Raw genomic sequence first — 13,787 nt, 5'->3', positions numbered from 1 at the left:
TTGCTCAAACGAGATGTGCAAAGCTGACAGAGAAGTATCCTAACAGACTCAAGGCTGTCATTAACTCTTTTAGGGCGGATGTCGACAGGAGGGGTTGAAGGCAAATGTCGACAAAAGTCGACGTCCAGGGATAGGGGGCGACAATCAACTGTTAATGGCGACAAATCTCACTGTCACGTCACAGGCATTCCCTCTGTGCTTGGAGGAATGCTAGACTCGTTAACTCTTTTAGGGCGGATGTCGACTTTTGTCGACAGGAGGGGTTGAGGGCGCATGTCGACAAAAGTCGACATCCAGGGATAGAGGGCGACAATCAGCTGTTAATGGCGACAAATCTCACTGTCACGTCACAGGCATTCCCTCTGTGCTTGGAGGAATGCTAGACTCGTTGACTCGGCAAATAAACCTTGCGTGTGCGTGAGTTGCGAAATGTAAACAGGCAAGATGGCACCGACATGTGAAAAGGCAGCGAAGCAAGTGCAGAAAAGAAAACACTCGCATTATGCGCATTTGCGCATTATCGCGGAGTCAGACTCTTGATTTTTCAGAATCGGACTTTATTGGCAGTGATCAGGAGATCGAGCAAGAGAGTTAGAAGCAGGCATCAGCTGATCAGACACCAGCCGATGCCGCGCCAGCGGATCTGCTGCCAGTTGCGTGCCTTCGCGCAGCCGATGCATCTACGGCAAGGTTCGCATGGGATAAATACACAGACATTGATCCGTTGAGAGCTGATCTGGCTACCGGAGTTTACAAGACGGCATGGCTTGCTGTTGGACACGACAGATCACCAGCTGCTGTACTTCAGGCTGCTGTCTCCTGATGCTGCTTTTCAGCTACTGTCAGACGAGACAAACAGGTAGGCAGAGATTTTTTTTGAATCGCGGGCTGCGTTTGCATCGCATTCTCGTTTTTCAAAGTGGAAACCCACAACGAAAGACGAGATGAAGCGCGCTGTGGCATTACAAATAGAGATGAGACAGAATTGGTGATATAACTTCAGGGAGCATTGGTCCAAACGTGTTTTGTCCCCTGGTGGCTTAGGTACGTGCTGCTGCAAAGTTTTATTCACTTCTGTAATAAACAGAAGCAAATCCCATGGGGTGAGCCAGGCTATAATGCCATACATAAAGTTCATAAAGTTTCAGAAGATGAAAAGAGGTGACAATACGGTTTTCATGCTGGCAGAAAACTTGGTGGCAGTGGCATGGCATGATGGCAAATGGGTGACTTGTCTCTCTACAGTACACACTAACAATATATGTTAGAAAGTGCAGCAACAGACAATTGAAAAATAGGCACCAAAGCAACACGTATTGTAAGGAGTGCAATGTGGCAATGACTGAAATTGGCTGCTTTGAGCGAGATCAGACTTTGCTGTGTAAAATGTATGTGATATGTATGTGAAATCATAGAGTATGCAGGCTCATGCAACATGCAAGACAGTAACATTTGTCAAAAGGAAATATTTTTTGTTGATTTGATATGTTAAACAATTGCTTTGTGTTCTTTTTTAAAAAATGTTAGTTTTTGGAAAAATATTCAGCCCTGGGAGAAAAGAAACAAAAAAAAAAATTAGCCCTAAAAGAGTTAACTAAACCTTGCGTGTGCGTGAGTTGCGAAATGTAAACAATGGCAAGATGGCATCGACATGTGAAAAGGGAGCGAAGCAAGTGCAGAAAAGAAAACACTCGGCAGACGATGTTTTGCGCATTATCGCAGAGTCGGACTCTTGATTTTTCAGAATCGGATTTTATTGGCAGTGATCAGGAGATCGAGCAAGAGAGTGAGAAGCAGGCATCAGCTGATCAGACACCAGCCGATGCCGCGCCAGCGGATCTGCTGCCAGTTGAGTGCCTTCGCGCAGCCGATGCATCTACGGCAAGGTTCGCATGGGATAAATACACAGACATTGATCCGTTGAGAGCCGATCTGGCTACGGGAGTTTACAAGACGGCATGGCTTGCTGTTGGACACGACAGATCACCAGCTTCTGTACTTCAGGCTGCTCTCTCCTGATGCTGCTTTTCAGCTACTGTCAGACGAGACAAACAGGTAGGCAGAGATTTTTTTTGAATCGCGGGCTGCGTTTGCATCGCATTCTCGTTTTTCAAAGTGGAAACCCACAACGAAAGACAAGATGAAGCGCGCTGAGGCATTACAAATAGAGATGGGACAGAACTGGTGATGTAACTTCAGGGAGCATTGGTCCAAACGTGTTTTGTTCCCTGGTGGCTTAGGTACGTGCTGCTGCAAAGTTTTATTCACTTCTGTAATAAACAGAAGCAAATCCCATGGGGTGAGCCAGGCTATAATGCCATACATAAAGTTCATAAAGTTTCAGAAGATGAAAAGAGGTGACAATATGGTTTTCATGCAGGCAGAAAACTTGGTGGCAGTGGCATGGCACGATGGCAAATGGGTGACTTGTCTCTCTACAGTACACACTTACAATATATTTGAGAAAGTGCAGCAACAGACAATTGCAAAATAGGCACCAAAGCAACACATATTGTAAGGAGTGCAATGTGGCAATGGCTGAAATTGGCTGCTTTGAGCGAGATCAGACTTTGCTGTGTAAAATGTATGTGATATGTATGTGAAATCATAGAGTATGCAGGCTCATACAACATGCAAGACAGTAACATTTGTCAAAAGTAAATATTTTTTGTTGATTTGATATGTTAAACAATTGCTTTGTGTTCTTTTTTAAAAAATGTTAGTTTTTGGAAAAATACTCAGCCCTGGGAGAAAAGAAACAAAAAAAAATTAGCCCTAAAAGAGTTAAAGCAAAAGCTGGTTTAAACAAAATATTGACATTGGAGAGTGATCCTTTATTAATCTCAGTATGTCGTTTTGATTTTTTATAATTTTTCTTAACTGTAGCTGTGATATCTTTCACTTGGACGTTATAGATTGCATTGAGTAAGTAAAGCTGTGAAGACATTTTTTGTGTGTGTTTTCATTTAAGGCTGTAAAGCAAAAAAAATGGGAATATTTCGAAGGAGGTGATTCTTTTCTGTACCCACTGTATATGTGTGTGTGTATTAATAAAGAGCAACACTTGTTTTAAGACACTTATGCAAGAGACTAAATATTTCCTAAAAGTCACAATGTTTCCAAACAGGGAGACACATTGCTTCAAACAATATAAACGTTGCAGTACTATGGGATATGACTTCTAAACTTGGTTCAATGATAGCCGACAGATTGTGGCTCAAATTAAAATTAATTCTAGAGTTGTGCATCATAAAATGTATATACTGTAAAATCCAGTTTTTTGGAAAGAAATTTCTAAAGTGCCAATTTTTCCATGTTTTACTTCATTAATATTGGTATAAACAAAAGGTTTTTATTCATATAAATACTTCCCTTTATAACTCTGGAGTGTCATACTCACTACTCTGCAGCTCCTTTACTACATAAGCAAAACACTAACTGATGATTTTTGGAAACATAATTTAGGCACAATAATGCCAAAAAATCCTTAGTGCATAGGAGGTTAACAGCAATGGTAAACGCAATCAGGAAAACAAAGTGCATACACTGTCAGGTTTAGGTAAACAACACTGAATATCTTGCAAAATGTGCTCCTTAATACATTGACAAGCACTTGACCATTTTTGCATTTAGACATCTTAATGTACCACTTATAAAACAAGTTTTCAATTAACCAATAAGATGAGAAAAACAGTTTTTCAGAGAGCTGCTTTCTTGCCAGAGATAAGAATTAAACTGTCTCAAAAAAGGGGTTAATAAACAGCTTCTCAAATAAAACCGGAGTTAAATTACTCCTCAAATATCCAAATTTTTAAATTTCCTACTATCCCACCCATCTACTTTCATAAAATTCATTACCATGACATTTCAGTCATGTTGAAAACCCACACAAATTTATGGTCATGTCAAAGAAATATGAATGGGGTGTTTGAGGTGTGCATGTGTCTGCCTAAAATGTAGATCTCATATTGCCCACCCTGGTGTCAAACACTCAATGTAACAAGATGTCTAACTTGATTTCCACAGGTCAAAATAATAGTAATTTCAATTTTGGCACAGAGAACACTCAGCCGGCTATGTAAAATGAAAAAATTGCAAACAACTACCTTTTCCAAACATGTAACATGGAAAGTAAACTGGTTAACCATCCTAGGAATTGACTGAAATATGCTCATTCACACAACAGTGCTGTTTTCAGGTGAGTTTACATGCTAGTGTTCCTTGAGTCTTGAAAGGCAAGCAACTTTTTTTCTTCTTTTTCCTACAGCATATTATAAATAACTATATTTTAAAGGCAGAGTACAGATTTTGCTCTTTTTTCTGCAGTATATTTAAATCACAAAGACACTCCCACTGAGTTAAATCTGAAGCAGTATTGATACAGACTCATCCTACTGTATTTTTGCTAATTCAGAAAGTTATACTAAAGTCACTTTTCACAAGAAAGGGGCCATTGATCCTAATACTCTGAAATTAACAGCAACAGGAGCACTTCAGTTTAAATTCAATAAATAGTAACACCAGGTATAATATTTTAAATATGACCTACCAGGTGCAATCTGAATTTTGCAACCAGATTCTTGCTGAAGTCGAGATATTTGTTCACCTCCTCGACCTATAACTAAATAAAAATAAATTTTATATATTATATACACACACGCTTTAAATAAAAACAAATTTTATATATTATATACACACACACACACTTAGGTGTAGTCATTAAATACACAGCTAAAACACTCATTCTCAAATTCAAAACCAACTTACTGAATCCAACCATTCCATCTGGAACCTTAAATTCTTCTGTAACAACTGACCTAAAACAATGAAGTTTACAGTAATTAACGTCACTATATTAAAAAAAAAAAAAAAAAAAAAAAATTACATCAAACCTTTGCATGAATTTACATTTTTGCATTCTCCAATTTTTTTCTCTCATATTTCAGTGTGCGTTTCAGACTGCTTGAAAATGTTAAAATATCTTTCCAAAAGACCCTTACTTCCTTTGAATGAGATAACAAACTTGATCTTGTTAGTAATTATAGACTTAGTGATGGACCTCTTGTGAGGCAAGAGAGATGAATAGGTTTAGAGTTAGCAGCAAATAAAACAGAAGAACAATTTGATAAGTTTCCAGTGCTGCCCAAACAATTTCTGGCATACCGTGACAAATCGTCAAAACAAATTAAACCCCTCATGTAATGAGCTATATGATCAAGAAGATTAAAAAAGGGCATTCTGCAGTACCCAATATATATAATTTAAGTTTGGTTTTTTTGGAGAACAGTATAATACTATATAATAACCAGCACACCTGGCACTTAACTGAAACAACTGGAGCAGAAAGTCAAAAACCACTATAAGGACTGAAATAATACAACTCTATAAAAGAACAGCTTTCATATTTTTTGACCACCAATTATTTATTTAAATTAATTAGAAATAAATTATTCCACCCCCCAAAGTGTTTAAATTCAAAATGGGGCACATCGTTCTTCCAATGGAGCAGGCAATTTTTATGAAGATCGTGTCAGAAAGTAGTGCTGGGTGGTATACCGGTTCATACCGAAAACAGTTTATTTTTGTTATGATATGGATTTTTCTTATACCGCAACACCGGTTTAAATTGCCTAAACAACGTTCGGAACGTGGCGCAGCGGGAAACTGTTTAAGGGGGACCTTTTTCACTACTACACCGCTAAACACATAACAGAGTACATGTGTTAGTGGAGGTGTTGCGCGGGGGCTCTTTTTCACTGCTACACCGCTAAAAAGGCTTACAACGGAGTACATGCGTTAGTGGAGGTAATGCATGGTGAAAATGGACAGAGAACATTCCGAACCTGAAGCTGTAGCAGACGAAAAAGTTGAAACTGATGACACAGAACTTTTGCTGGAAAAAGGAAGTCACGTCTCGTGTCTGGAGATACTCTGGATTTAAAAGGTCGGATGTGGACCATTATGTTCAAATGTGTGAATACTGTTTCTATACTACTGGTTAATACTGCAAGCCAAGTTGTACTTGTTTTATTTTTTTCAATACTATGTAATGCACCTGGGTACTGTGTAATAGTGTGATGACATGACTTTATTCTCGCCGTTTACGTCGAGATTAAAGTCGACGTTAACTTTGTTTTCGTAATTTGTCATTAAAGTAGAACATCGTAAACTAAACTTCATCTTAAAATTAATGTTTAATTTACTACATTTTCTCAAACCCCATCGTAAGTTATGTAGCACATTAAATGCTTTGTGTTATGTTCCCTGAGCCATGTTAAACTGACTTCCTCTTGCACTAAGAGGCGGCGCAGGCAGCTCACAGAATACATTAATTTCATGATATTCCTGCTCCATGAAAATGATAAAGTATTTATCTTAGCATTCTAAATTTTCAGAGAGCAGGAATATCATGAAGTGAATGTACAGTGGAACCTCTGTTCACGAACGTCTCGGTACACATACAAATCGGTTTACGACCAAAAAGTTTGCCAAACTTTTGCCTCGGTTCATGACCACACACTTAGTATACGAACAAGCCAGTTTCCCTTTCGGTTTATGCGCGCCTATGATTTCCGCACATGTTAACATTGTTCTCGGTCAGACATGTGTGCTTACATGCTTTCGCTGTGAACTCTTTGTGCTCCATTTCATTTCCCTTCCGGTTTGTACGTGCCGATTACTGTATTTAAGCACGTGTTCAGCCTCTCCCTGTTCATTGTTCTCAGTCAGACGTGCGTGCTTTACCTGTGAACTCTTTGTGCTCTACAGTATTTCATGTGCTTTTGCAGTTACCATGGCTTCTAAGCAAGTGAAGAGTGGTGAGAAGAAAGTTTTGCAGAAAATTGAAATCGAAGTAAAGAAATTATTGAAAAGTATGAGCGTGGCATTCGTGTTACTGATCTTGCCGCCGAGTACAAGAAATCAAAATCTACGATTTCGACTATTCTAAAGCAGAAAGAATCTATTAAAGCAGCTGATGTTGCAAAAGGAGTTGTAGAGTTAACCAAGCAGAGGCCTCAAGTGCTGGAAGAGGTGGAAAAACTGTTGCTAGTGTGGCTGAACGAGAAGCAACTTGCAGGGGATAGCGTAAGCGAGGCGATGTTATGCGAGAAAGCCAGGAAGATTCATGGCAATTTGCTGCAAAACTATCCTTCTACGAGTGGCGAAAGTGAGGAATTTAAAGCCAGTAGAGGATGGTTTGAAAGTTTCTCAAGAGAAGTGGCATTCATAGTGTGGTAAGGCATGGAGAGGCTGCTAGTTCCGACGCTGAAGCTGCGGAAAAAATTTGTGAAAAATTTCACAAAATTAGTGGAGGACTAAGGCTACATCCCGCAACAAGTCTTCAACTACGAAGAGACCGGATTGTTCTCCACCCAGTTCCTCCTCACATCATGCCAGAACTTGACTCATGCAAGGTTAGCTTTCTTGATGGTTTATGGTTAGTTTTTGTATTACGGATTTTTCGAATGTTCATTTTTCGGTTCGTAGCGTGAATTGTTGCAATGTTACTTTTCTCTTTTTTCAAATGTTCATTTTTCCCCATGCTTAAAACTCATAAAAAAAAATTTTTTATGCAGCGATCAGGTTGTAAGGCTATTAGCGTGAACTCCTGCAATGTTACTTTCTTGGTTGCTTATGGTTGGCTTTTAAATAAAGTTCGGATTTGTTCAAATGTTGCTTTTTTTCCCCCTGTGCCTTAAACTAAAAAAAAAAAAAATATATTTTCAGCGATTGGGTCATAAGGTTACAGTATAGCGCGAACTCTTGCAATGTTAGTTTTCTCAGTTCAAGGTTTTCTCAGTGTTATTCGAAGTTTTTACATTTAGTTTACTATTACGCTGTGCATTCTATGGTTTAATTAACTATTTGTGCTTAAAAAAAAATATTTACATACAGTTCGTATGGTCTGGAACGGATTAATTGTATTTACATACAATCCTATGGGGGAAATTGCTTCGGTTCACGACCAAATCGGTTTACGACCAGAGTTTTGGAATGAATTATGGTCGTGAACCGAGGTTCCACTGTATTCTGTGTGGCGATCCCTGCCTACGCCTCCTCTTAGTGCAGAGGAAGTCAGTTTAAAAAGAGCGCAGTGATTAACAACTGGGTTGGGGAACACAACACAAAGCATTTAATGTGCTACATTAACTTATGACAGGGTTTGAGAAAATCTAGTAAACATTGATTTTAGGATGAAGTTTAGTTTACAACATTCTACTTTAATGACAAAATAAACTGAGAATAAAGTGGAAATGTCGACTTTAATCTCGACATAAGCGTCAAGATTAAATTGGAAATATCGAGAATAAAGTCAACATGTCGACTTTATTCTCAACAGTTTTCTTCTTCTTCACTGTGGCCCTAATACGCTTCCGTAGGGCTGTACCACATTAATTAGCAACTGCCTTCTGCAATTGCCTAGTAATTAGTAACTGCCATTCTGGTACAATGCAATGTTGAAAATAAGGTTATACTCATAATGTCGCTCAACTGCTGGCGGTATTGTTGCTACTTATAATAAAGAAGTGGGGAAAAATGCTTAGTATTTTTGGATCATTTCAAAAATGTAAAAGCACTGGATGTGCTGATCAGGATTATAATTGCAATGTCACTCACTACTCCTTTGTTTTTATATAAATATTGGCCACATGTACTAAAGAATTATTAAAATCTGAACCTCCAATTTTTTCAGACGATGGGACAGAAACATTTAAGTATAATGCAGTATTGTGTTAAAAAGAGTAGTCAGACAAATTCTATTTCTATGTGGATCAGCAAGCATTCCAAACCTATCTGTAAAAAAATGACAGAAAGCAACACAAGTTGTGTGAACTGTAAGCAAGGACTCAAGAATAAAATTGAGGCCATTCAAACAAATATTGCAAGTGTGGCATCCAAAAAAGGAACCTTCCACCTATAGTAAAACAGAAGATTATCCTGGTTGTTCTGAAGCCATTTACTAATAAGAAAAATGTAAGTAAAACTGGCTGTCTAGAGAGAGTAAATTGCACTTATACTAAGGATATATTACAATTTACAAACAAATGGTCACCTGACAAATTTGAACTCAAGATAGATCAAATTATATATTCTAAATACATTTATCCAACTTGTCTCTCACAGACTTACCTGCTGGGTGCACTCATTCCTCCCATTGGTGAACCAAATGCTAAAAAAAAAAAAAAAAAAATTAACAATAAGCCAAGACTAAATTAAACTGTATCAGCAACCACACTACATATCTGAGATTCTGGCATAAAGCAACCTATGCAAATATCTTGTAAATTAATATTAAGTAAACTTTACTTCCATTTTTAAATTTTCATGCCCTTACAATTAAACAGTTTGTGGAAAAAATTCCAAGTGACACGCTTGTTTTAAGTATTCCTCCCATTCTCTATTTTAAATAATATTAATATATACATTTAATAAGAAAATTGACCACACTTCACAAAACATACAAATACAAATTCCAACTATAATCATTTGTGAGGTTTTAACCTAAAACATCCCTTTTTACTGACTTCACTCTAATGATAAACAAAATTAGGCAGATGTAGCAAACTTCTCTGGTTTACTCAGCGCACAAAAGATGGGAAACATAACACTGGCTAGTCTACCCAAAGGTGGCAAATATACTCACAATCATTCTGGGAGGCCACCTTCTTTGTTTCTGGTTGTTCTGAAAAATGAATAATTTACATTAATGTTTGTACTTGTATTAAGATACTCTATTTGGTAACCATGTCTTAAGACTTGCTGGCTCTGCAAGGAAAAAACTTAAATATTTTCCAAAACATATTAAATGTAAAAAGTTCCTTAAACTGGAATCAAGCAAATATGTCCGCTTTCAAAAGGGTGAACCCCACTCCAGTCACAATTTATGTGGTGGCAATGATTCCTGTAGTATTTGTATTAATCACTCTCTCAGAGAAAGGGACAGAAATAAGAGGAAATACCGTTTAATTAGAACCAAATGTATTTTTATTTCAAGTAGTGCATTTTCCATGTTTACTGTACATTAAAAATCAATTACATTTTTTATAAAAAATGGACTTCAGGCATAAATATTTCCTTTAATTAAATGTGATGTTTACTATAATGTCAAGTCCAAGTGCTTTAATGATGCATGTTCTAAAACTATGCCCAAAATTTAAATGAAGTAAAATTTTAAATCCAACTAGAAACCTTCAAACCAAAAATCATCTCCTTCACACAAATCTGCATGTTCATGCAGCAATGAATTAGTTTTGAGTAAAATATGATTAACATGAATATACAATAGCTAATGTGTTTTTTTTTTTTTTTTAAGTCAAAGGGTTTAATTTTTTTTTAGGAAATCAAAAATAAAACTTTACTATGACAAATACTAGACATTTATAAACAGGTTAAATAAGCAAAAGGTTCCTGCCTTTGAAAGGAGAGGGCAATCCCTCCCAGTGTGTTCTATTGTCCAGACTTGTCGGAGAGTCATCTATACACGAAATAAAAAGAACACGTCATGAACTGGCTAAGCATGGTTATTGCTGCCTTTCTGGATACGAAATGTATGTGATGTCCTTTAAAATTAGACTGTATTTAAAGAAAAAAAAGGTACCTTCCACAAAATATTTACATAATTGGCAATCACAAAAAGGCAATACAGAATTTAGTGTTTATATGAAACTGTTTTAACATCCAAAGGTTTTAAAATGTTTTTTTGGAACTAAAGGATCATCAATGATCTCAAATTATTTTTATATTCTAAACAATAGATTCCTCTTAACTTGGCAAGAATAACAAAAATATATTCAGAAATGTGTCCTCAAAACAATTCTCCTAGTCAATAACAGGGAACACTGCATTGTGCATTAAAAGGCTAAAGTAATTATAACAATCATGTATTTTTCATATGCCCTCTGTGGAAAACACAAAAAAAATCATTTTAGTTCATAGAGGAAATGTTTAATATACAGATGAGGAAAGGGTGTTTATGAAATGATGAAGTTTGACTAACTTCATAATGATTACAGAAATACAAACTAAAACAGCTAAAGTGAGTTTAATAACATGTATGCATATACAGCCATGATTTACAATCATTTGCAAAACTAAACTTTGCTTGCATATGACAAGATAGCTTGTTTAACTTCAATCACTTAAGTTTCTGCACATGCAATATGCAAATATTTTAGTCATTACAACTAAAATTGAAAATTCTATTTATGGTTCAGCTTACAAATTCCGTGCTAGCTCACACATTCCTACCATGTCTAAGGTTCAATTTCTGCGTTTCCCTCCACGCCACAAAAAGGTATTAGGCAAGGGTAGTGGGCATATTTAAGGCGTGCGTGCGTGCGTGGGCGCCCTTTTTGTTACGCCTTGTGGCGGCTGCAGACACACCACCCCATCTCTGCCCTGAACTGGGTAAACCGATTAGAAATGTAGTAGACCTATAACCAAAGCATCTTACTCAAGAGTAGCCAAAAGTTTTTAGTCGGAAATTGAGCGCGCCGAGTCACATAAATTATTACCCTTTCCAACTACGCTAAGAAAACGGTGGCACAACAATAAAGATTTAACATTCTCTTCTAGAATGTAACACTGACACAAACCTGCATAATGACACAAATCTGAACGCACAGAAAATAACTGCAAAACAATTTATCTACAACAACATACCTGCATCTTCCAAAGGCCTCTTCTGACCTCCATATCCAAAATCGTTGGTGTTTGCCGGGGGAGGAGCGCCACCTCCGTCCCCACCAATTTTCGCAGCAATCTGACAAAATAAAAATTGTAATCTCTTTTGTAAATAAAGGCACAGCTGAAAACAATACTGGATTTAAACCTAGTGTTTAAACACCACTTCTTATAACGTCGGTACACTGTACCCCAATAAATTAAAGCATACGTTTACATACGGTGATTAAACAGAAAAGCAAAATCAGCAGAGAATAAGGCATTTGTAAAAATACAGAAAGGACTTTAGAAGTCTCCTTACATAAGGGGTAAGGCCATGGTTAAATAATTTTCTTAAAGGACACGTTTAACTATAAGCCAACGCATTAATTCTACAATACTACTTGATTAGTATCTAACGATACATGCATGGTTCAACACAAATGGGAAAAGGGTGTGATTATCGGCAGACTGGATCTATAGCGTTTTAAATTATTCACTTCATTCTTGTTGTAAAGTATGAAAACAGTCCAGCAAAATGAATACAGTATGCCAATCATAATATTTATTTTTCTGAATGTTTAAACAAGGCCCACGCGTTCACCAACCGCATGCTAAGGCCCTGCAGTGTCTAGTTAAAACACGCACACACAAAAGGCCTTAGAATCTTAAAATACCAACCTGTCTAGCTCTTTGCAAGGCGTCCTTGAATGCGTCGTTCATACCCCCACCGGACACCGAAGACGGAGGAGCAACACTCGAGTAATCGGCCATTCCGAAATATTATTCTACCGCAATTCCTCAACTCGTGCAAGAAAGCAGAAGATGGCCGCCTCGACAAGAGAAACTGGTGTTACTGCGCCACGGGGGCGGGACAGCAAACGAGACTATCAGCCAAGGTCTCGCGAGCGCTTTACATTCGCAAGGGCTCATTGCGCGGGCTCATTGTATTGCGCTATTTAACATCACTGTAATTTAACATTTCACGCGAATTCTTTACACCATGTTCAGGTAGATGTTATATAATAATTATTATTTTTATATTTAATATATGCTGTAAAGTATGAGATAAGTAGTCAGACTGTGAATGACTTATTCTTGGGGAAGTAGAATTAAAAATAATGGACTCATGGTTTTGAATATCATCTCTGGCATGATGCGTTTGACACTGAGAAGGTCAGTGTACCAGAGGACAACATTTAAAAGATTGTGTATGAGTTTTTTTGTGATCAAGTGTTTATTGAATACCGATCAAATACAACTGTGCAATGACAATTATTCAAATAAAATAATCATATATAAAAATACAAAAATAAAAACTCCTCTGATGCCCTCTCTCCCTATTCCTTTGATGTATGCCCACATTGTGTAAGGATCAAGAAACCTGATCTGACAATAGAGAAGAGAAGAGCCACTGCTGGTTCAGGAGACCCTAAATCCTACAGGACACAGTTTCAGTTATCAACCTGCGAGACCAGATTTTTGGTGCTGTACTATATCTAGCAGTCAATGCCATTTTACATTATTGTTTCCAGATGCTCCATTAATCACAGCAGCTGAGAGCTTTGATTGGGAAAGACTGAGAAAGACTGTCTTTCAAACAAAAACAGAGAAAGAATCTGGTGATTTCTAGCAGGAGGCCAGGGCTGATTTGGCAGATATTGTCACATAGGTTTTATTATGTATAACTGTGAGAGATTGGGATTAGGTATAGGAGCAGCTGAAAGAAGAAGAAGAAGAGAATAAAATTATCTGAGGTACTATAAGTATATTCATAGAAATGCTAGAAGATGTAAAGGTAGCAAATTTAGACCAAAGGGCAACGACAGTGGGGCATTCCCAAAATATATAAAGAATGGTTCCTAGAGCCCTAGTTTGACACAGAAATCAGAAAGGATCTGAAGTTAGTCCCATAGTAAATCATCTTATAAGGATCAGGTAACTTGGTGTACTTGAACTGGATATTTTTAAGATTTGGTTTTCTTGATGATTTGGCAATATTTTACAAATAATGAGTGTATTTTATAATTTTGGGACATGTATCTTATTCTGATTATCTGAAGAAGTGTATGTAAACCAAATGTGACAGATAAATCCAGAATAAAACCAAATTAGGGCAGAAT

At 37.2% G+C, this 13,787-nt stretch overlaps 1 protein-coding gene across 5 annotated transcripts in view; it reads right to left on the bottom strand.

The window, feature by feature from the left end:
* fubp1 (far upstream element (FUSE) binding protein 1) overlaps positions 1-12,530 on the bottom strand; it is a 59,578-nt gene extending 47,048 nt beyond the window's left edge. For 2 of the 5 annotated variants that reach the window (XR_007936120.1, XM_028811180.2), the window contains exons 1-7: positions 12,346-12,529; positions 11,665-11,764; positions 10,415-10,477; positions 9,647-9,685; positions 9,133-9,172; positions 4,768-4,817; positions 4,550-4,621 (exon numbers count right to left, since the gene is read on the bottom strand). Coding sequence is in view for 4 of the 5 variants with exons in the window: in XM_028811180.2 (XP_028667013.1) it covers positions 4,550-4,621; positions 4,768-4,817; positions 9,133-9,172; positions 9,647-9,685; positions 10,415-10,477; positions 11,665-11,764; positions 12,346-12,438 (457 nt within the window). In the remaining variant the exon portion in view is untranslated. Of the gene's footprint in view, positions 1-4,549; positions 4,622-4,767; positions 4,818-9,132; positions 9,173-9,646; positions 9,686-10,414; positions 10,478-11,664; positions 11,765-12,345 lie in introns of all 5 variants that reach the window. The other 3 variants (XM_028811183.2, XM_028811184.2, XM_028811182.2) reach the window with 3 other exon arrangements.
* Positions 12,531-13,787: the final 1,257 nt, after the last annotated feature.

This window comes from Erpetoichthys calabaricus, chromosome 10, assembly GCF_900747795.2.
Source record: "Erpetoichthys calabaricus chromosome 10, fErpCal1.3, whole genome shotgun sequence".
NCBI classification, from domain to species: domain Eukaryota; kingdom Metazoa; phylum Chordata; class Cladistia; order Polypteriformes; family Polypteridae; genus Erpetoichthys; species Erpetoichthys calabaricus.
This window is presented reverse-complemented; position numbering and strand designations above follow the sequence as displayed.